Source organism: Heliangelus exortis, chromosome 3 (assembly GCF_036169615.1).
Source record: "Heliangelus exortis chromosome 3, bHelExo1.hap1, whole genome shotgun sequence".
Lineage (NCBI taxonomy): Eukaryota > Metazoa > Chordata > Aves > Apodiformes > Trochilidae > Heliangelus > Heliangelus exortis.
Genome location: NC_092424.1, coordinates 14,431,705 through 14,456,671, shown reverse-complemented (window position 1 = coordinate 14,456,671; position 24,967 = coordinate 14,431,705). Strand labels below are relative to the sequence as shown.

The following is a 24,967-nucleotide window of genomic DNA, read 5'->3' as shown; positions in this document are numbered from 1 at the left end:
AAATAAGCAATGAAGAAAACTTGAATATTAATTCTCAAAGTGACTGAAGACCACTGCATATTTACAGGACATCACAAAATGCTGCTTTTTTTTTTCTTTTTTTGGTAGTCAGATCCAATTAAGTTAAACTTACAATGGTAAATGTAGGAAAAAATAACTTTTATGAAATTGAAAATTCTTTAGCTTAACTAAACTGGAGTAGCCTTGAATTTTTCATATTTTGTTCCTTTGCTGAAAATAAATCCTCAGTGAGTGGCCTGAGACCATGTTTTTTTAATGTTGATGTGTAAGCAAAGGTGCAGCAACATGTGTTGTGTTTTCTGAATTAATTTCTAATTTCAGATCTCATGGCAAACTGTATCACCAGGGATAATTTTCTTTCCTTACACTTGTGTGCACTGCTATTTCTTCATACTGAAAAGCTTCACCTCTAATGATGACTGTTTAGCAACCAAGGGTTCAAACAATCAGGAGCTCAGCAGAAAAAAATTGGCATCCAACTGCTACAAACAAAAAAATTGAAAAACTAAGCACAACTCTCCCAGGTAACTACTAAGTTCATTTACCGTTTCATATGAAATTTCAAAGTTTGACACATCCTCTCGAAAAACTGCAGCTGATTCTAGCAAATTACTCTTAAATTCAGGCTGAACTTGAACCAATTTATCTTGAACTTTAATCTGTCACACAAAAGATTAAAATAAAAGTTATTTCTCTAAAAAAATAGAAACAGATACTTCAGTTATACATAAAACAAAATTATGAATAAAAAGTATTAAAAATCTGAACTGAAATTATTTGAAACCAAATAATTTTTCCTTTTGCACTGTTATATGTTTAATTTTTGAGATTAAAAGTGGAATGAAAAAAATCCAAACCCAACCAAAATACATTTTTTTTAATTTACCCTCCACCTTGTAGTGAGCATGGTCCATTAAAATGGGGTGAGGGAACAAAAGGGCATGGAAAAGGGGGGGAAGGCAATAAATATTCTATTCTCCTTCTTCCTTCCCTCCCTACAAAAATACTCTCACAACCCTGAAGTGTCAGGGTCCTCTTCACAGACAGCTCAGCCTACTCTTCAACAACTTTCTTATTCTTGGTCAAAAGCTTGAGAGAAAAAAAAAGATGCATGAAATGTAAATTTAAAATATACTCTTGAGTTCTCGAGTCCTTACCAGATTAATGTGTGGGTCAGGGTCTAACCTAATTGTTCCAACAAAATGCCTACATTTTCATCTAGCCTTATGCATTTCAGGAAAGTATTCAATAAAAATTGATCTTTTGAGGGCTGTCCTAAGGTATAAAGGTAAACGTCCAGTAACCACTTTGGGGTAAAGGACCTTCTTCAAAACAAGTAATCTAAGGGTAGGAATCTTCCTGATCAGACAAGAATGACACAAAATTGGAAACAAAGGAGAGCAGAAAGAGCCAAGAGAGACACAATAAATTTCTCATTTTCTTGCAGGCCTTAGCTCCTATACATAAAAGTTACAATAATATTTCAATATGGAAGAGCTCTATAAAGAGAAAATTAGAAAAAGATCATGCTAATCAAAGATATAGACACGAGTATGTAACTGAAGCCAAGAATGAGAAGACAGAATGGAGTGTCAATTGGTCCCACACTGTCATTTATACTTTGAAAAAAGCACATGAAGGAAAATGTCTAATGATGGGTTTATATACTTACAGCTTTCTTCTTTAATTTGTTAAAAGAGTATCTCAGTGAATCCACTCCTTCTGATTCCTCTTTTGTAATCTCAATTCCAAAAGTATTTAAAATGGCATAAGCTTCCTAGATGAAAAAATATAACCTTAGGAACTATGCATTTTAAGTTCATTTGAAGGAAAATAGATCCAATATGTAGGAAAAATTTCAAAGAAAATCTGTCCCAACAGGCAGGCAAAAGTTCTCTTAATGAAGAAAAGCAGGAGTATTGTTAGCTGCTCCTTTGACCTGTTACATGTATCCTATGCAGTCTATGATGGTTGATAAGCAGTCGTTTATTCCATGCAGATAGCTACACTCAGAATTCTCACCTGTTCAATTTCTGAGAGAGGTGTAGACTGAACCACTGAGGTTGAAAGGGGGCTCTGGAAACTGCCTAGTCCAACCTCCCTTGATTAGAGCAAGGTTACCTAAATCAAGTTGCCCAGGACAATGTCAAGTTTTTAGTATCTTCATGGATGGAAAGTCCACAACCCCTCTGGGCAATCTGTTCAAGTTTCGGGGCACCCCCACAATAAATTTTTCTTAATGTTAAATGGAACTCATTGTGTCCCAACTTGTCCCCATTGCCTCTTGTCCTGTTACTGGCTGCCACTGAGAAGAGTCTGGTTCCCTCTTCCTTGGTAGCAACCATCAGATTTTAATTATTTAAAGGAAGGTCATGGAAATAAAACTCAAGAGTGACTTTTTAAAATTATTAACTCTACTGATATTAATGGAACTCATCACACTAATATAGAGAGTAAACTCTTGCAAGATAAATAGAATATAATCAGTTTGGGAAAGAACCTTTATCCTAACATTCATCTCAAAGTGCCAGAAGCAGTTATAAACAATCAGTGTTAACACTTGACAATTTTGCAGGTCTTCTGTTTATTTAGAAATTTTGAGTAATTTCCTACAAATGTAAAATCTGGCAATTAGACAGATACTCAGATACTCTTGCCTGTTTTATTTAACATCTATGAGAATTATTATTATTACATGCTTATTTTCAGCCTGAGGTCAGCCAGACCAAGAAATAACATTTATTAGATCCGAGTATTTCTTCCATTGTTGAAATTATTGTTCAGGTTCTTTCTTTACTTGTTTAACCTCTACTTCTTCTGAATCACAAAACTGGGTATATTTGCCTTCAAAAAGTCTCTGTATTATTCCTGGCTTACAAACCACTGCATAAACTACTAAAACAAAATCTACTTTTTTAACATGGATACAATACTGCTCCTTGCTTTTGTGTTCTCATGTGCTAAATTCTGCATGTTGTCTCCTATACTGTATTTATAGAATCATAGAATCATTTTGGTTGGAAAAGATCAAGTCCAACCATTAAACCTAATTCTGCTGATTCCACCATCAAACTATGTCCCTAAGTACCACATCTACACATCTTTTGAATACCTCTAGGGATGGAGATCCAACCACCTCTCTGGGCAGGTTGCTCCAGTGTTTGATAACCCTTTCAGTGAAGAAGATTCTTCTTCCCATCTTCAGCACGGATCCTTCAGGACAGTAAACTCACTGTTTGTGTTCTCAGTTTATTTTATGACTCCTATTATATAATATTATTTTAATCAAGATAAAAATTAAAAGCCATCTTACTTCAATAGGTCCCAGAGTCATATCCATTTCTATTTCATTCTCCCGTATGGCAGCTAAAGCTTCCATCGCAAATCTGACGTCATCTAAGTCACTCACAGGTCGAGACAATTTCTTTAAATATTCAGTTAGGAATGACATCATGTCTGTCATTTTCTTCTTATATTCCTCATTTAAGTAACGACAGAGTAGAATCTTCCAGGCTTTGGCTTCAACTGCTAAAGCTTTTTTCAGTGGTCCTGATTCAGAAACATAATTTTTAAAAGTTATTCAATCTACGTCTTTTGGTTTTTTTCTGTAAAAAAGCCCTGTATCTTCACATACAGTTCTTTAACACCAGTAAGAAAAGCAAATAGGCTTCCAATTACTTGATTTTAAAAGTTTCCAAACAATGTCAACAATACTTAAAATATATTCATGCTGTTCTCTTGAATAGTTTATCTATAAAACATATTGGTAAGATTATTGAATAGAACACATAGAGAAAATCAATAAAGAAGAAAAATGCCTACTTATTAATATAGATTTTGGAGAATACTTTCAATATATATATTAATCAAATACACAAAGATCAGTGATATTTAAATGGTTTGTATCCACTAAGGAAATGGTATGTTGGGATTTGTTGGCAGTGCTTGGTTAATGGTTGGACTTGATGGTCTTAAAGGCCTTTTCCAACCAAAACAATTTTAAGATTCTGTGATTCCCATCACAGAATTCTGTGAATTTCCACTTGGAATAGTTCACAATTAAAACTGTAGGGTGCAGTTAATATATCATATATATCAATATATTATACGCAGTTAATATACAAAGATAAACTAACACTGAATAGACAGAAAAGTCACTCATTGGCACTTTACCTTATTATCAGAATAAATTAGGATTTTAATAGGCAATATTTTGTACTAACATATAACCCTTCAGATCACACAAAATATTTTACAGCAGATACAGCTTCTGTCAATATTAGCATTAAAAATCTGATTCCTGAAGGCCAAGGGTAATTCAAGAAAAATACTGTACTCTGTCCAGAAGCTAGAATATGTAAATGACAATTCCCAAATCTAAGGTCAGTTTGAGTAAAATACCTGATCCCCAGATTACAAAATACCCTTGTTCTTGAACCTACAGGACTTTGTCTGATGTACTGGTCACAGATGAGGGTATAGTATGGTCACCAAGAAAATCCATATTCTTCTGGATACACAGATTCTTCTCACTCTTGGACACAGAATAATATAAAGCAAGAGTTTTCCAGAGTTAATTTAATTGGTTCCAGAGAGATTTCATTGATAAGAAGTTGCATCCAGGAACTGGATGATGAGGAAGTCAACAGGTTGAAAATTTTGAGTATTCCCTCACTGAAGGCAAGCTAGAGATAACATGGCACCAAGATCCTAAAAAAGAATTATAGTCTAAGAGTACAGCTTCTGTCTTCTCTGATGTATGAGGAAGACAAATCACACAGAGATTATTTCTTGATCTACTATCTCAGAAGATGGGGGTTGCTCATTAGAAATGTGGCCACACTGATATTTGGCCACAGATATATTTACTACTTTTTTCTAGATAACAACAATGACAATATTTGCCAGAGATTAAAACCAATAAAACAAACAACACAAGAAAAACAAACTGTGATGCTGTCCCAGAGAAGATTGTCAGCTACATAATACTATGCAAAGTGAAAGGCATAAGTGCCATTGATATCCTTGTGGTTTTGTCACAACAGAAAGGGCTTATTTCTTCATCAAGCACTCATCTGGACAGAACATATTTTTCCACATCTGCCTGTTCTTCAGACAACATCAAAAATACCAACTTGTTAGTGACACAGAAGGCCAGATACTGAGCAAATACTGTACAGAACTGAGGGAACACTTGATGTATGAGGGAACACATTCCAGCACCAGGTCCTGATTCCAGCTTCACCATCTTTAAAGACAACAGAGGCAGATAGAAAAACACATGATATTCTGTGAGATGTGGATGCTGCACATGATGATGGTTAAGGAGCCATATCTCCTGCTGAAGCAAATACAGCAAGTGAGACAGCAGCTACCGCAGCTACATGCTAGACTTGAACCAATATGAAAGAAGGTAACTTATGTTTCCAATTCTCTTTATAACCCCTGCCTGGCCTTTTGCCAGAGATGAGTGCCAAGAATGATCAAATCAGTGTGTCCATACATATTCATTACCTCATCAACAAGCTTCCATGATAACTTCATAGCCATGAGAGAACCTAATGTCACCAGTCCAAAGAGGAGAAAGCAAGGGGAATAGAGGATTTTTGCAAGTCAGATTTCTTAGAAGTGTCTGAGTGAGCCCCAGCTGATCAGTCAAGGGAGTAAGTTGCATTAATATTGTACTTCTTTCAGAGAATAACCCAAACAACATGACTATTATATTCATCATTTTACTGCATGCACAAAGATAAGAAAATGTCATACCTGTATGCAATTCAATTGGACCAAGAAGAATAGTGGGTTTTAAATCTTGCACCTCTTGCTCAAACATAGCATAGCGAAGTATTTCTCCTTTAACATCAGCCAAAGATGGAGAGCTAGCCAAAAATTCCTGTGTGTAGTTTAAAACATCAATCAAAAAATACCTGTTTTCATATTTTTGGTAAAACAAGTGGTAACAGTTATCTAGGAATTACTAAAAATGTTTACCAACACTACATCTAGTTTTAGCCTTCTGTAGCCTCACTAACATAGTAAAATGTATGTGATTAGGTGTTCATGTTTACTGGTTTTGTTGTCAGTAACTCTCAAGATTGCTGGAAAATTCCAACCAAATTAAAAAGAGAAACGGATATCCAAAACATTGCCTACTGTTTTTGTGAAAACAGGGGATGAAACAGACATCAAAAAATATATTCCTACAGTTACAGAAAGACTATACCACTAGCCTAGTTGCTTGTGAATCACAACAAAACACTTTTTCTAAGTAGCTTCATGAGCAGAACACCACTGCGGAAAAGTTTTGTGATTCTGAAAAGCTGCCTTTCAGAAAGGTTCCAATAATTTTCAACATGCCTACAATGTTGTAGGGATATATAAATACTTTTTTTTTTCTTTTTTTGCTTGAGAGTAGCCAGGTAGGCAGCAAAAGCATGAGCAGTGGTAAAGAAAGTAATGCAGAAACTATGGCATGTATGTATAAAACTTAACCCTCACTACTCTTGAGGCTTTCTCAGTAGAAGTATTCTTCTTTCACATCAAATTAATAATAATTTGAGCAGATCTAAAATTTTAATTAGACCAACAGTAAATTTTCAACTTTTAGACCATACAAACTTCACAGCTTGCATCATGACACACATAAGCTCTCCTGTCGTAAAACAAGGTGATGCAATATTCACAGATCACTGCATATATCATGTAGGCTATTAAATAGAAAAGAGTAGAAAACCTAATTAAGCCAAGGTTAAACAAAGTAGATATAGAAGCCAACTTTCTTCTACTGAACCTGAATTAAAACTGTGTTGTAGAAAGATAGTGTGAAATATTGTGAAGCAGAAGTCCCAGAGACCTCTAGTTCCTGGAAACCTTTCTTTTGCTGCAGTAGACACTATACCTTCCTACCACAGCTGAGGATCCAACATAGAGTTCAAAACCCCAGGAAATTAACAGCAGCTTTGAATAGCAGAACTCACCTCCTAAACTAACTACAGGAAGGATCACAAGTAAAATTATATATTAAACTAAAATAAGTGCTTTTGATAGAGAAAAGTGCACAATTACTGGCACTGCTGCTGTGGGAATTTCTGTGTATTCTAGTATACATTATGTCAGATTGGGGTAGTTTCTTGTGGCCTCAAATCCTGAGTTCCACAAACAAAAATGAAAGCAATTAATGAATTAGGATCAGTTTATGTATATCTATAATGGCACAGAAGCAGGAAAAGCCAACCAGCAACACAAAAATTAGTTAGCATTCTACTACTTCTTCTTAGAAAATATACTACTATTACTATAAAAAGACAAAATAAGAATTCCAGCCGATAATGTGTTTTCTACATCTTTTTCCTTGATTCTTTCCCCAATCTTTTCAAAATGCAGATTAATAAGGTCCAGTACGTAATCATCACCAAACTCACCTGAACTTCAGCATCTTTGTCTTCTGTCCACAGCACGTTATATTTCTGAAAGTCCTGAAGAACTTCACTAGCTACTTCTCTTACAGAATTCACAGAAGAAGAGAGGAGACTAACTAATTTAGAAATATCTTCATGTCCTGAAACACCTGAATAAAAATTTCTTAACTTTCTGACATGTGCATCAGTGGCTCGTCCTGGAAAAAAAAAATTCTATGTAAATGAATGAAAGTTTAAAACTCTTCTAAACCTATGAATGTCAATTTAAACTATGATGTTCAGCAAGGCTAAATAACCTCCGGCAAATGTCTGTCTGACAGTTTAATATAAAAGCACCAAGTGCTAGTTCAAGCCAGGCTCTATACAGCCAGAGCAAATTCAGTCTAGAATGAAATGTTTCCAGATGAAAATAGTCTTCTTAAATCATTAATTTTGTTTTTTCCAATGTAATTGAATTGTTACAAGAAAACAAGGCCTCATAAATATTCTGTGTTGTTTTATATTTTTAATGCCTATATTACATTTTTTAATTATATAAAATCCTTTAAAACGTGTCAGTTTCTTGGTATATAACATACTTCAAATAATTGACATCTTGTTACTTTATTTAGTGGTCACAGAAGCTGAACTTTGCCAAGCTGCATAGTAATGAGCACATAAAAAAAAAATTGCCATGTCTGGGAGCTGTGCTTGTCCTATAAACTGCTATTGTCAGTCTTTTGAGTCTTGTCTGAAAGAGGATGGAACTGAATGGATAAAAAAAAACAGCCAACCAACCAAAAAAAAACTCACACAATACAAGAAAGAAGAGAAAGGACCTAAACCTCTTGCCTCCAAATATGTTTCCAAACACATTTTAGACACTGGTAGCTGCTGCTATAATTGAATGAGAAGCCCCCTCTCCTTTAAGAATTATAGGTAAGCCTAGATAGAAGTAAAATAAAACGCACTTTATTAGGTTCCTCTTTCATCTTTGATGAATTATGGAGACAATCAAGGTCAATATAGACACTGATATTCCTGAGATCTAATGAGCTCCTTCTGTAATATTTATGCCTGAGCATTTTGAAGCAGATTTAAGAGAACGGAGAGGAAATATCTGCTGTTCCCATCACACACATTGTTTAATGGGCAGATTTAATGCAACTCCAACTTCTCTTTTAGTCTGAAGTCCTTTTCAGGGATCTGGTCACTGAAAACAAAGTCTCAAATGAGCCATCCTTGCCAGTATAATCTAAAAATCTCATTAACATGTGCTCCCAGGTGTTGCTGATGAGCAGTTTAAGGGTGATGAAGATGGTTACTTGCTGATGTATTTTGACACAGCAGTGGAAAAGCCTCTGCCTGTCTAATGAGGACAGTTTCCTTCCACCCTGCTTGAAGCCCATTAAAGATGCTAAAATCATACCAAGCACATCAGTAGAAGAAAAAAGTCCCAGCTCTGGACTATCAACTGTATTGCAGATCACTGGCTCAGCCAAGCAGCTAAGACAACCAGATGGTAAAAATTTATGAATATTTGAATATTTATGAATATTATGAATACGAAAATATTAGAATAACCTACAGTTATATTCCCATGAAAAAAAGCTTAAAGGGTTTTATTGTAGAAATATACCCAGCAAACAAATGCTTACTGAAATCTAATTATTAAACTATCTCCTGTTCTATCTCAATATTCCAGTGAGAGATAATTTTAAATTGTTGTTTATGGTTTCAACTATATTATTATGGCTATATTCTAAAGTAAATTGGTAAAAAGATAAATTAACAAGCTTACTATGCCTCAAATTTTAAATAGGAGATTCAGAATCTAGACATTCTTCTATCATTTTTTTGTTTGCTTATTGTTTCTCAGAGTTTTAACACTTAGATAAGCCTGAAAAGCTATTTCTTAAGAATACAACTAATTAAATGAATATAAATGCTACAAATTAATTCAAAATAATCCAAAGCTGTCCTCTCTGAAGAAAAGTGAGTTTACTCACATGTATTTCGTATATGGCATTTTTATTAAACTAAAAAGTATGTGCTCACTTACTTTGTGACTGTTTGGCCCATTTTGTGATTGTTTTCCTCCGTGATGCCAAGCGTCCTGAAGATATCTGTCGTGTGCCCGATTCTCTTTTCAAACAAGATTTCTGCAAATGTTTCTGTCCCCACTGAGCAACTCCACGACTTACTTCCAGTATTAAATGAATCACACGATTGATGGCTTGCTGCATATCATCTAAACTAGGAACGATTACCTATTTGAAACAGTTGAAATATTGTTGAAAAAAATGCAACTGACTGTAATTTTCTAAGATCTCAGCTTTATTCCACACACAGTGAACTGCAGAACTTGTCCCAGAAGAGAAGCTGGAAAATGTAACTTTAACCATTTCTCTAGTTCATAATTGCCTCTAAAGAAATAAAACATGTTGTACTGACCTACTATCTGTGCAGAGATGCTGTGGATAAAATGTCTGCAAGCAGATCAATTTGTGGCTTTTAAATGATTTTTTAAAAAATTACAATGTTTTTAATGGGTGTGGGAATACATTCCAAGCCTTGTTTCCTGCACTGTAGAATCACAAAGCATTAAAAATTGCAGGCCAAGATCTACCTCTCTGTTGCTCTTAACCACTAGATCCTAAATCTATAAGAGAGGTCTGTAAGAGGCATTGTCATAAAAATATATACAGACAGCTCATTTTAAAGATTTACAGCCATACAACTTCTCCCTCTCCTTCTAAGTGCTTATCTATACATATATTCACAACATATGTAGTTTCAAGCAAACAAAACCACCTGGATCAAAGTGTCACAGGTTGAATTGGTGCTAAATTTTTATTTTCAACCAAAGGCAAGAAAACTTTTGCAAGAGTACAGTGTTTAGTAAATTACCCTAACTCTATGCAGTAGCCCCGAAGAGCTCAACATGTATATATGGCAAGGATTTTGTACCATAATTCTCAGAGCAATCTAATACCTAAGCCAGAAGAGAAAGAAAACTCAAGGTAACAAGAAATGGGAGGGAAACAAGGCTTCTCGATCTCAGTCAAGAACAACGAGCAAACAGCATGGGGTTAAAACACAGACCCTGGTCTGCCATAATCCACACTCTGTAAATGGTAATATGCTTCCTTAGCATAGCTTGGGATGATGCAAAACCACCCCTCTCTCCCAGGAAAAATTCAGGCACAGTTTGGCACACAAAACATGACAGAGGCTTCATTCAAATGGTGTTAGGAAGAAATTCCTAGATTCAGAAAGAAAAGAATTTACTACGGTGGATAATGCACCATTTCACATCAGCTCAGTTTGAAGTCAAAGAACAGCTTATAGACTGGTTTATTCAGTAGTCTAAAAACAGCAGTAAGTTCCTTAACCCTTTTTTTTTTAACTGTATTGGAGCAATGATGCTAATTGTGACTTTGTGCTGTCTTTTGTAGAAAAAGATGGAATAAAGGCACACAGCAGTTTCTGCAAAATACTGAGGAGAAGAAATCTACCTGAGAGTGGTCCAAGAAAGAACAGAAAAACAGGACTTATTTAACGAAATATCACAAGAGTGATCAATCAATCAACCAATCAATCAATCAACCAATCCTCAAATATAGTCCTTAGAGCATCATATTAAAGCTTTCATGTGCAAGCTGTCACACTTTGAAATGATGAAAGCATCCACAGAAGCGTTCAGGACCGGGATATAAACTGCTTTAAAGCAATTCTGATGTTTTAGAAATCAATTTCACAGATTCAGCATTTGCATACACAAAAGCAAGGATCCTGCAAAATCTCATCAGCATTAGCAAAGTGGTATTTTACCCAGCATTACTTGATTACTGTTCTGGATCAGGCAGGAATTTCAGAGGACTGGAAAGACAGGCAGATGCACTTCTCTTTGCAGTGGGTGGAGCTCAGGGCTTTATGTTTATACAAATATCAACAAAAGGTGAAAATTCTACAGTTTGACAGACCTTATTTATCATGTATACACACACACTTTGAAAGTACAACAGAATGGTGATATGAAAAGCAATCTAATGTCAAATGAATATCACCTTAGAACTGAACCTTTCTTTCATGCGAATTTCATGAACTTTTATTTTCATAAGATAATTGGATAATATTAAGTTCCTTTCTCATAAGCAAAAGAAAATGCCATACTAACTGCTGACACTGAATTATCTTACTCTACAAAAGAAAAGCAAACACATGTATTAGTTCTTTGCAATCAAGTGGCCTGTTTGCTCTCTGTACACAAAAATCCACAGTTGTTTTCTTGGTTTTGAATCTACTATTTTTTGTTCAGTCTTCCTCCCTCTGGTCATCTTGCATCCTATTAGATTACTAAAGTCAAGCTGAGCAAAGATAACATTCACTATTTTTATCCAGCAAAGGATTTAAATTACACAAGGAACAAAAGAGTTTTTAAAATGAAACAAAAAACCCAAACACTAACCAAAAAAACACAAAAAACAACAACAAAAAAACCCAAACCAAAACAAACAAACAAAAAAATACAAACCAAACAAAGAAACCAAAAAAACAAAAAGAAAAATCTGTTCTAGCAATGCAACTGCTTCATGTGAAGGAGCACTGTAATCATTCTGCAAAGAACAGTGATGAACAGCTTACAATGCAATTTCTGAAATACTGAAACACACCAGAACAATAAAAGGTTCTGCCAGTACCACTAAGACAGAAATCAGGAACATAGGGGTCTCTTGAGTGCATTTCATCAGGTCTCTCAGTGAAAGACCAGAGCAACTGTTCTCCTTTGGAATGGATGCTGATTCAGCAAGTGTGCACACATTCTACACTTGTGCAAATGCAGAGATAACTGTAATATAATGAATTTTACTTTATCTATATGACATATAACTTACCACATTGGGAATAACAAGGTGTACTTCTGCTTTTAGAAAAGAAGCAACCTCTTCAGATTTGTCAGGAGGAACAGAAGATTTGGCTTCATCAAATGCAGTTTTGCTGAAAATAATTTTGAAACATGTAATAAATACTTCACCATGAACCTTCCCAAATTATCTTAGAAATACAATTTTGAGCTGCCTTCTCTGTGCAAACTTCATATTAAAAACTTTCATATTAAGTTATGAACTATGGATAAAGCTTATGAAAACTTCTTGTTTAAAGGCTAAAGATATTAGCCAGAGCTCCATCATTCAGGCAAAGGTTACCTTGGATCCAGCCATTATTTTCAGAATTTTTAAATCCAGAATATTTTTTGATTCTGGATTTTAATGTCTCAGTTTAACAACAATGGAACCCTGCCAGTGCTTTGAGTAGGGCTCAACAAGTTTTCACTGACTATACAATTCAACATCCTATAAAGATTAAACATCGCCTCATTACATTTTAGATAAATATTACATAGAAAAGAAAAATGTTTCAAAGATGTCAAGCCAGAGCAAAATGACAAATACATGACCGAAGGCCACTCAAAACTAAAACTAAAACCAAAGTCTTACTGATTTCAAAAAGATCAGGATTTCAATATATTTTCTATGAAAGATGTTGTCAGAAAAAGAAAAAATTTCAACAAACACGTTAATGACAAAACACCAACTTCACCAGCTTCAAATAAATTCTCTTATGAGATTTTTCTTAACAGAATTTTAAGTGGGCTACAATACACTGAAGCAATTTTTTTTTTCTGAAGTGTACACCTGTTCCAGCACAGAAGAATCTGTGGAAATGGCACTAAATAGAGGAGAATGATGAAATCGTATGGACCTCGCCATTATCATACAGAATTCATAAAGAGTGCAGAGATGATCTTTAACCCATGCAAAACAACTCTGATTGTATAGCCATGTTTAGAGAAATAACCTAAAATGAGAAGAACAAACGAGCACCCTGACATGTGTGACAGAATGGTCATCCTAGTCATTTGCGTGGGATAATGCTGGACTAACAGCATTTTGAAAGCAATTCTGGGGGAAATATATGGGAATAAAACCAAAAGGGTGCAGGCAGAGGGGAAAAAATAGAAAAATAATTGTTTTTCTGAACAACAACGAAAAAAGAACAGACTATAACTAATAACATAGGGAATTAAAGCATTAAAAAAAAAAAAAAAAAGGGGGGTTGAGGGGGCAGGTAAAGCATTACTGCAAAAGGTGAATGCTCTCCAGGCTCTTCTTGAGCTAAGAAGTCTAAGAAGCCTGGAACTGTTAGACTAATGATATATGCACATATATCATTACACATATGAATGTATATATGTATTACTATATTAACACAAAAATAACTTTTTTCTTATAGTACTACTGAAGGGCTTCAATTTTCAACTTACTTTGAAACTAATATTCTTTTCTTAAGATTATCCAAAGACAGTCGGGTCGCTTTCTGGAGACTGTCTAGCAGCTGGTGACTGAAATAGGCAATCAAGTCATCACTTTTCTGTAATAAATAAAACATATTTTATTAAGTATTGTATTCAGACAAGAACCTGAAGATTATTTCATAAAGTTTTAAGTCAAATATATTAGTTTTTTTCAGAATGAATTTATGCTGTAAGTTACATGAGAAAGATAGGGGGAGAAGTTGGGGGAAAAATAGTGTGTGAGCAAATAAGTAAAAGTTGCATAAAAAATGAGAATGTAACATCTGAGGAGAGACAGTTTTTGCCTTATTCGGAGATGGAATATTGAGATCTGGTGCATGAAGTCTCGTTCACCTTCAGAAAGGTCTCCAAATTAAAAAGCCACGATGAATTATGCCAGAACACTGGTGCATACATACCCTTTTCAGGTAAGAGAAAAATACAGTAAAATCTGACCGTACTGGATTAAGAATAACATAAAAATACAGAAACATCTCATGATCACTACCACAAAAGAACAGAATACAACCTTCTAATATTAATGCATTTCTGCTTGCAAATTTGTAAATCTTTGTTCTCTGCTTTTGCTCCCCTCCCCTGCTGGATATGGAGACCATATTCAAGAAAAAAGTACAAAGATCTACATTTTTTAGTAAAGTTGGAAGAGAAGGATAGAAAGGATTAATGTTTCTGCCCATGCAAGAAAGAAAGTTTGTGTTATGGCTTAGGCACAATGTTCTCTCCCAACTCCTACACTTACCACTCACATATCAAGAAGTTGCTCAATAAAGGTGATAAGTGAAATAACATGGAATCTACTAGTGAAAGCTAAAATCCACCTTAAACTTACTTTGCAGGAAACCTATTTCATAATTTTTACATGACATTTGATATTCTCTATGTGATGTTTTTCTGTAACATGGAGGATATTCAGTTATGAAAGATACTGTTTCCTAATCTGAAAAATAATTCCTTTCTTATCACAAAATACCTTCTTAAAGTAATCTTCTTTATCATCACTCTTGCTGCTATCACCAGGAGGAGCTGTAGAAGCAGTCTTTCCTGTCTCTTCTTCATTATCTCCAAACATTGCACGTTTTACTTTTACTGTAAATTAAAAAAAAAAAAAGGCAATAGTAAACACCATGCACTACAAATATTTAATTGCTAAAGACAGGCAATAAGACATGGATATGTCAGCTGTAAATGGAAAAAAAAATCAGTATAAACAATTTAAAAAATACTGACAAGTATTTAATCAGATTTTTCTATTTGCATTTTACTGAACTGTCTGGAGTACTGACCCTGACTGTCTCTGGAGCCTCTCTATATGGAGGAAACTTAATCCAGAATGAAAAAATCCTGTGTAAGTACCTCTGTTACTGATTAAACCTGAAAATACTTTTCCTTTAAAACACATTTTTCTCCAGCTACAAACCATTTCTCCTATTGTGATGCAGGACCTTCTAAAATCTTTCTAACACAGCCCAGAGCAGTGGGAATGAGTCAGACTGATCAGCTGTGACATTTGTTGATGTTAACTGGTGATAGTCCAATGGCTGTACTGATTTAAACTCATCAGCCAGTAAAGCCCTACTATTTGAGATACAACTCAGTGAATGACAAAGAAAGGGACAGTACCAAGTACCCAGCATGGCTGAGAAGGGAGGAACAACATTTACAAAGGATGGGGGGAAAGTTCTAGTCGGTGACTAAAAGAAATGGAATCATAACATTCTTCCTCTAGAGCAAATACTTTAGCAATCGAGACAGAAGAACATAGTTTAACTCTAGAAATTCCACCAATTCTGAATTACCTCTGTATTTCATAGGATAGTGGTTTAGTTTAACAGTTGTAAATTAAGGCAGAACTGTGATACAGATGAAACTGTAGTGGGAGGGAGAAGTCTGAAGAAAATTAGCTCAAACAATTCGATTTTTATATGTAGTAGCTAAATGCACAGAACTTGGGATAGAAATTGTTATTGATGATGAACGTTATCTACCTTGTGTTACTTGTTTTTCTGTGGTTTTCTTAGAATCTTTGCTTTCATAGTTAGTTTTAAGTACAGATAATAATTCTTGAACAGCATCTTCAACGTTCCTGCTTTTGTGGTTCAGTAACGTAGCACATTCCACTGTGTAATGCTGTTAAATAAAAATATCAGATTCTTATCTTAACATCACTTTTTATCTTATTACTGTTCCCCTTCATGGAGAGCCAGTTCATTTCCCTGAATAGTTTATTCTTTAGACAGAGACTTTTTCAATGAAAAAGCAACAATTTAAAAAGAAAACTGAGAAGCCAAACTCAAAATCTTTAGTCAAAATTATAAAAATATTGAATTATTTTTATGTTCTGTATTACATATCATATGCCATATATCATATGCCATATATGGCATATCACTAAACCATTATCACCATGGTTTTAATGAGTTTATATTTTTTAATGCAATGGTATTTTTAAGGGCCAGAAGACACTCCTGAACATTGAAGGGAGACTAATTAGCTTACTACATTAATTTTTAGCCTCATTAGGAATCAAGAAAACTTTCACATTCCCAAATATAATAGTTGGAAAGTATTTTTTTGCTTTTCCCTTTAAAAATTTTGAAAAAAAAAATTTAGAAAAAAAAATTTGGAAAAAATATGGGGGAAAAACAAAGGCTGCATGTGTCTAGGTATCTTCATACAAAAAAACCCATCTTATCTGCTTGTGAAGCAGTTAAATAAATAAAAATTATCTATGAGATACTAAAGCTTAAATAAATAATAAAGCTTAAATACTAAAGCTAAGAAGAAATTTGCCTGCATTTAAAATATTTCAACTATTATATTTTAATCAAGAATTCTGTATTTCTACAGTGAATACACTGTTCTAGCTTTACATAAGTTAACTAGAGATTTGTTTCTAACATTCTCAAGAATTTAAGTTTGAAGGTGTTAGGTGGCACACACCTCATTGGAGGTCACCAAATCCTCTATTTCAATAGGACCCTCTGACGGTAAGACAATTAAAAGAGTATTTGCTATTTCCTCTAACATTAAATCAATCCGGATTTCTCTTAGATAATTAACCTAAAAAAAAAGAAAACTGTATTAATAATGTACACTTATCTTAAATCATAATACATTCAATTTTAGGGACTTGCAACAAAAAAATAAAAATTGTATCTCTCTACCCAGTGAAAATGCAAGAACCTTACATAGTATAAAAACCTCTAAGAAAGTGAATCCTAACAGGAAAAAAAAGAAAAAAAAAAAGGCACCAAGACAAAAGACCTGAAGAAGAGAGAAATGGTGAAAAAAAGAAGCACAGAAATCCCGTATGAGGTATGGTGACTTAGAGGATATTTACAGTGGCTAAATATAGGCTGCTTTTATTGTGCATTATCATTTTTCTCTTATCTACAGAGGGAATTCAGGGAGACAAGTACCCTCTGTTAACATATTGCACTGTAGACAATCTGAAATATGAACAATGAAAGAACAGGTGTAAGTCTGGAAATTACATGGTTAATACTGTCACAGAAAACATGAACTCAACTGATAAGAGCCTACACAATGTGGTAACACAACTCTAAAATGATTAGTAGTATGCACAAACTCATTTCAGGCAGTCCTTTAAAAATGAGAATTGTCTCCCTTGCCCTGAGAACCTCATCAGAAAGTGGTCCCAAGATGAAGAATAGATTCTTTAAACTTGTTTTTCTTCTGTCCTGAAAGTTTAGGTATTGATGGAACAAGAAGAACAATGTTGTCCATGTTAGACTCCTGAAAAATCCTTGCTGTTTCAACAGTAATTTTTGGCAGACAGGGAGCCATAGTAAGTTAGACCCCAGGTCACTGTAGTTATGCAGGATACACTGCTGCCAGACTAAATAAAACAGAGTAAAAAACCAAGCTATATTCATATAAGATTATTAGATTCTTATCTTACTGGACATGAATGTAGTTGTAAGGCAAGCAGGATGCTGCTGTAACCTCAATGGTTTAGTATTCAGCCCTTCTCCCTCTTACTCAGCATAGCTTTTTCACTGGGTTTTTTATTCTAAATGACATCATTACTAGCATTCACTCAACTGTAGTGAAGTGACACTTCACCAAGTGGCAGAATCCAAATAAAACTGATTGTCCTATTTTTAATTTTTTTCTTGAAATATTCTGCATCTGGGATACCCTATCTTGTTGTCACAACACTACTTGTGCTTCTGTTTTATATCACTTTTCCCTATTTGTTTACAAAATCCCCTTCATAGTAATCAAGCATCTAGCTAAGTTTATATCTTTTGTATTGATATGGGAGGGGTAAGAAAGTCAGAAATGAACGCAACCTATATATTTACAGAAAACAGTGTATCTCCAAAAGACATGATTATTTCAGATATAGTCAAGCTCAGAGAACTGTCAATTTCTTAAAGAGCCAATCTTTTTTTCAGCTTGGGATTTCACTGGCAAACAGAGGACTTGATCAGAATCATGGTTTTCTGCCATGAAAAAGAAAGTGTATGCACCCAACAGTAATAACAGTAATAACAGCTTCCTACCACTGGAGACACCACAATTTATGATGCTGGTAGGAGATATCATAGCCATGTATCAACCACCAAGCCTGAAGGATGATCTGACTATTAGGGTAAAGTCGTGAGAAGACAAATAACAAATACAGGTCCTCAAGAATGCTAATGGAATCAAAAGGATTAAGAAGTTATGTGGCAAACACTGAGGGGGAAAAAAACCACAGACTTAGTAGAGAACTGTGATGGAAAGCACACTTGCTTTCATTATTGTATTTACTGCCCAAAGAAGAGCCAGTTTCACAGCATGCCTGCTATGAATACAATTAATGCTAAAAAGTTCTCCACTGGACACTGTTTATGTGGGAGTATCTTGTTTCCAACTCCAATCATAGACAATCATATAAAGACAGCAGAGGTTGACTCTGAAAATCAGAGTGGTACTCACAGAACCCGAGGACAAGTAGAAATAAATTCTACTGCAAGAATGGAAGCAAAGATTGAACATTTGAGAGTATAATAGGAAAGAATCTCTTAGTATATAATTCTTTCAAAGGAGAGCATACTTTAAAAAGCAAATAAAATCTCTATGTATTCCAGGTGGTACAAAAGTAAGTACAGATCAATTTCCAATATGAAAAACAGTGTCTGGAAACAATTGTCATTTCATTCATATAGTGACCAAGTGTATACCTTTCCCAAAAACTGTTTAAATACATTCAGAACTTGATCAGCTTCTTGAAAGAAATCTTCCAGTGTCACAGATGACCAAGTCAACATGGTAAGTCCTTGCTTCAATATAGCTTCCATCTAAGCATAAAAATATAATTTCATAAATTTAAAAACAAAACAAAACCAACATAGTTTAAAGCAAATGCCATCCTTGTTATTATAATCACTAATGTCACCAATGAAAGCCATCTTTGGATTTATGCTTTCCCCTCTTCTTCCTATATACCAAAGACTTCTGCCTCCTCAAAAAGCATCCTCACCTTCAGTTGTTTGTACATTACCCATCCTTCTCCTTACCCCGTCGTTTCCTCTAGAATGCAGATGTTTATGATTCCCCTCTGATATAATCATGCTCACATAAGTATCACTGAAGTTATGACTACCATCCCTTTATCTTTTTGTCTTTCATTATTTAACCCATAAAAGGACAAGGTATTTTTCCTCATATTTCAGCATATGACATATGGTTACACAGACTTATGCAAACTCTGAAACATGCTGATGTTACTATTTAAAATAAAAAAGGAGTTACTTAGAACAACTACATATAACTTGCAAGTGTCTGGCAAAATAAAATGACTTTTAGGATACACATTCTGCATCTCTAAAAACCTGTATTTGTATTGCAGTAGATAACCTTTCTACACCTCTGAAGAGACTGACTCAATTCACAAAGCTAATAATTCTCTCCAGGCAAAGACAATAGTGACATTTAGTATTCCAGCTAAATGAGAAACAGAACTTCCCGTGAAAACCTCTAAAACTGAAATAAGTGAAAATTCCACCCCAAGCCCAGAGATTTGTGTAGATAAACAGTCCCACAAAGTCTATATTCTTTCTACTACTGGGTTTCCATCTCATAGGTACTAACATTATTCTACTGTATTAAACTTAATCCGAGCACTGCATGTGGGATACTAGAGCAAATTTTTGATCTTAAGAGGTTTTAGTAAAATTCATTAAGCTCACAACATGCAGATCCATCTAAACATTTTTAAATTATAAACTATTATTAAGTTACTCTTAGTTCTTATGAAATAAACTGAAGTGCATTTAGCAATACCAACCTCTTCCATTTTTGGTGCCATTAGACCTAAAAAAACACTTGGTGTTTCTTGGCATAAATCTTCATAATATTGAAGAAGACCCTGTTAATTATTAGAAAGGTTAGTATCATGAAAAATATTTTAGGTATTTTCTTTACTGAAGAAAAAAAAAACCTCTTATATAGCCAAATCCTCAGAGAAACATGAAAAGAAGCGTAGAATTTAACATGACTATATACACATGTACATAATTTCTGGAATGTAAGGAATTTGTATCATGCTATACAACAATGATTAAAAGCAGCCTTCATGCAACATGTCCTGGTTTGGACCAGGACAGAACTAATTAGTCTGCTGCTGATTCCAGGAGCCCAGCCTGGGACTTTTCTAGGGCTGCCCTGCAGCCTCAGCAGTGATGTGTTATTGGAGGGAAGGGACAAGGAACATGATATAACTTTTGTTTCTATTTGTATATATTAAATAATTTTTGTTTTTTCATCATTACTGTTTCTCTAAAGCTCTGTAGTTTAGCTCCCAACCCACCAGTCCCTCTTCCCTTATTCTCTTTCCTTCTTCTTGAAGGAAGGGGGGGGTGGTTAATAGAAAGCATCTGTCAGTCATTTAATTGCCTGGTGTTAAACTATGACACAACACATTCCTGTTTTTTATGCACAAAGACAGACAAAAGTATGATCCTTCTTTAGAGCTAAAGACAACCTGAACTATAGTGACTGTAACTTACTCTCTGGAAACTAAGTATCATATGCTTTAGATAATTAAAGTCACATAAAAAACCAATCTAAAAATATCCTTGTCTTATGCCTTTCACACACAGAGATCTTGTATAGAACGCCTCATCTCCAAGACACAAGCTTCTCCAAATACTACAACAGCAAATACTACAACAAGTATCAGAAATCTGATTTCTCTGGCAGGTAAGCTGCAAAATTCTTGATGTTTTTGTGACTTACCATATCTTCCAATTCAGAAGAATTCCAATCTTCGCTTCAACTGTGTTCTACTGATTTTCAGAGGGTGAACACATTTTGGGTAGCTCAGAATATATTTAACATGCTACAGTGCATGCTAACATTTCAGGATATAGCAGCCCACAGAGCAGTTAGCAGAGGATTTTCCAAGGAGATCTTTTATGGCCACCTGTGCATTCTATACATTTACTTTAAAATACCTTCTACATGGCTTTAGTCTTTAGTTAATAATTCAAAAATTTCTCTGGTTATCATATGTTCTTTTTTATTTTTTAAACAGCAATCATCATTTTTACACTTACCTCTAAACGCAACTTGTTTGACTTCAGGTTATTTTCTACTTTTACTATCTTTTTTGCTTGCTCTGGTACTTCCAGGCCCAACTTGATCATACATTTGGTCTCTCTGACAATTTCTGGAATCTGGGGATCGAAATTAACCAGAAACTTTCCAGTTTTAGGATGACGCACAAATATTGTGGCTTGTAAGGCTGTAAAGACATTTGAGTATTAGTTCCTAAGCCAAACAGTTGATTCCTTTATGTAAATTACTGTTGAATACAGATTTCTAGTATTTCTATAGAGTGATTAAATGTGTACTGTTACTTGTGAAACAGCTTCACATTCTCTGTTAAAGAAATAATACAACTGACTTTCACCATGTTAGCATTCTGCCATATACAACATTTCTCTTCATAAGCTAAACAGTCCTGATTTGGACATATTTTTTTCCTAGCTAGAATTAGAAAATTATGAAACCGATTTTCTAAGAACCTGGAAACACAACACTTCTGAGGTCCTCATTATCTAACAGGAATCTGCTAACCCAAAACAAAATAAAACCTTAAACAGCAATATAAAAACTTCTGTTGACTGTGTAGTAATGATATTTTATTCTTATGGATTTACTCCTAGTTTTGAAGTCCACAGCGTGTGTACAGTTTACATGGAGAATACACTAAAAATCCTTTTTTTGTTTAATCTTTGGCTCTCATTTAATCTTAAAATGACAAAGCTTGATTATCTTTTTTCTAGGCAAAAATTAACACTTGTCATGGGATAATGAAACTCTGAATTATTACAATGGAAACAAATGAGTAACAACTATTAAATGCTGTATATAAAGAATTTTAATACAAAGATGCACAACTGTGTGCCTTAAATTTCTTTCACTAATGTTTCCAGTCATCTGTCAACCAGTGTACCAAATCTGCAATACTGTGCCTCAAACCCAATTTTCAAGGTCAGTAAGCATAAAGATTTATATTATTGGACTGGCTCTAATTATTGGATCATGATTAATTAACACATTTTAAGGGTAACCGAGGCTTAAAAAATGTACATATTTTTATTTGTGTTAACTTAGCACTCAATATCAGTTTAAAAAAAGCCAGTTACATATTTATATTACTTACGATATTGAAACTGTGAAATTTCCTCCATCCATGCATTATGATAGATTACCTCAAATTCCACCAATGCATAAGCAACTCTATTGTACTGTTTCACAACTGCTTTACCTTCTGGCCTTGACAAGATATTTGACTTTTTCTATTAAAAACACAGTACATTCAAATTAAAACCATTTCAAAAGAAAATCATACTAACTATTTGGGTTTTTCTCAGTTTCACTACTGAGTGTTAAGTAGACATCACAAATTATCACCCTATAAATTTGAATAAAAAATACACTATGCAGTTTTTAAGAAAACTGTGAATATAATGTCAGTAAGAACTTGTGATTAATATATACTACATTTTTAACAATGTAATTGTTAAATTGCTCACTGGCAATTACAGGTCAGTACCACAATATAATAAAGTGAAATGGATGCTCAGTTGTACTCAAAATTGAACAGTAAATAAAACTGATTTTTAAAAAATCATTTTATCATTAATAATATTTATGGTTTTTCTTTGAAGCAGATTTATGTGACCATTATTCCCATTCTGAGGGAAACAAGAAAATTAAAATCTCTCAGTTAGAAGTTAACTTGGCAGTAGACCCTTGGATACTTTGTAGGAGACACTCCAACATTTTAAGAAATATTAGTGCTATAGCAGCTTCTAGTAAGACTATTACATGTCTACTAAGACCATGACAAAAGGAAATCCAAACCCAAGAAATTCCTAAAGGCCACGAATGTCAAAGCTCACGTGTCTAGTACCAACCTTCAGCTGTATGGTTAATGGTACTGAAAATGCAGAACTGAGAAGTTCAGCAATGGAATTCCCTTTTCCTGGACTACCACAGAGATCATTTGCAGTGAAACTGGTGACCAGATTCTCAGTTGCAGTACAGCAGCTATTGTGGGGGTCCTTATAATAAACCTGCTTTTTCAGTGGTACCAGAACATACAAACCAGACGATTATAGGATGTCAGGCAGTCCACATTTATGCCTTAAGCTACTCCTAGCAGCTGCTTGGTAAAGAGATATGACCCTCCACAGAAAAACCCTGCATTACTAGGGGAACAGAGGAGGTGGGTACTCAGTTAAAATGTGGGACACGAGTGTTATGTACTCGCCTTGTTCTGCTTCATTACAAAAAGAAGAAAAACACCACTTGCTGGAATGGTGAAATATTTCTGTGGCAACTATGAAGACAGACATATTATCAATACAATGAGTATTTCCAGCTTGGGGTCCTAGCTCAGTGGAAATTTTAGTTTAGTGGTAAGTCAAAGGAAGATTTCAGTGGTTAATGTAATGTAATTTTTAACTAGAATGTAATTTTTAACTAGATAGTCTCTTAAAAATAAACATGTTGCCTTGTATATGTGAAGTGACATCATCATAGCCAGAAACATTATGGTCACTCTAGTGAAGACAGTTCAGTGTTATACAAAACATGTAATTTTTCCTCACATCAACTTACATGGAAATAGCTGATTGGTTCATTTATCCTCCTGAATAGCTGTCTCACCCACTGTATCTTTCCTGCAACAGGTGGCATGTTTCGAGCAAGAGGAGGGCCACCTTTGCAAATCTGGTAAAGCTATGATAAGAAAAGTATCTTTAGACAAATGGATTTTTAAAAATCTCTTGAAGTGTTTTTCCTCTGGTACCACATTTTTTTCTTCCTCCCAAAGAGATTAAATTTGTGTGGAGTCCCCCATCAGTTTGCTGAGAAAAAAAATTATTCCTTTCCTCCTTTGCTACTCTTCTGAGATGCACACATTGATACCATCGTTGGTATGTTTCCTATCTTTGTTATCTCAAGCTACTTCTCAGCTGTGCTCACTTATGACAGATCCCTGAATACATCAAAAGACACCACAAACTCAGGAGCTAAGCAGCCAGTCTGCCAAGCCTGGCAGACACAGCTCCGTAACTTTGGAGTCATCTGCTGTAAAAGAAAGCTGTGTAAGGAAGTGTTGGGAGAACCCTTGTTGGGGCTTTTCCTCCTTTGCTTGGGAACTACCTTAGGAAAGGCCTAAGCTATATTCTTAACTAAGAAGTTTTACCTGAATAACCCCAAGTAATAATTTACCTGAAATATCAACATTGTTCTTTCTGACATTTACTGCTGACTAATTTATAATTTCAGGAGCTGGACATCATGAGTCCTGTGGCCTTTCCAACTCAGGATAATCTACAGTTCTATGACACATTTTTTTCTACTAACTTCTCACTATGCATGTACAGACTCCTGGGCATACAGCCCATGTTGAAAAATGAAAAGGGCCCTGATCACTGAATGGCTGCATTACACGCAAGAAAAAACTGTCCTGAAATTACTAGATATCAAATTTGCAACACATGGAAACAGTTTTGAACTAGCATTGCTGTGAGAGGATCTCTGTATTAGAAAGTATTTGCCTGGTAAAAATAAAAAAGCAGACTGATAATATCTAATTAACAGTTAGAACAGTATATCGGTGGCATACTCTTCAAGAAAGAGG

The 24,967-nt window shown here is 34.6% G+C and overlaps 1 protein-coding gene across 1 annotated transcript in view; it reads right to left on the bottom strand.

The window, feature by feature from the left end:
* Positions 1-24,967, bottom strand: part of DNAH8 (dynein axonemal heavy chain 8) — a 126,210-nt gene that overhangs the window by 79,763 nt on the left and 21,480 nt on the right. Inside the window, exons 16-31 of the mRNA XM_071739367.1 lie at positions 23,941-24,060; positions 22,478-22,613; positions 21,366-21,553; positions 20,096-20,176; positions 18,990-19,106; positions 16,738-16,857; positions 15,783-15,924; positions 14,768-14,883; positions 13,747-13,853; positions 12,317-12,419; positions 9,481-9,688; positions 7,443-7,636; positions 5,788-5,914; positions 3,335-3,570; positions 1,694-1,798; positions 567-680 (exon numbers count right to left, since the gene is read on the bottom strand). Of these exons, the coding sequence (XP_071595468.1) occupies positions 567-680; positions 1,694-1,798; positions 3,335-3,570; positions 5,788-5,914; positions 7,443-7,636; positions 9,481-9,688; positions 12,317-12,419; positions 13,747-13,853; positions 14,768-14,883; positions 15,783-15,924; positions 16,738-16,857; positions 18,990-19,106; positions 20,096-20,176; positions 21,366-21,553; positions 22,478-22,613; positions 23,941-24,060 (2,214 nt within the window). The remainder of the gene's footprint in view (positions 1-566; positions 681-1,693; positions 1,799-3,334; positions 3,571-5,787; positions 5,915-7,442; positions 7,637-9,480; positions 9,689-12,316; positions 12,420-13,746; positions 13,854-14,767; positions 14,884-15,782; positions 15,925-16,737; positions 16,858-18,989; positions 19,107-20,095; positions 20,177-21,365; positions 21,554-22,477; positions 22,614-23,940; positions 24,061-24,967) is intronic.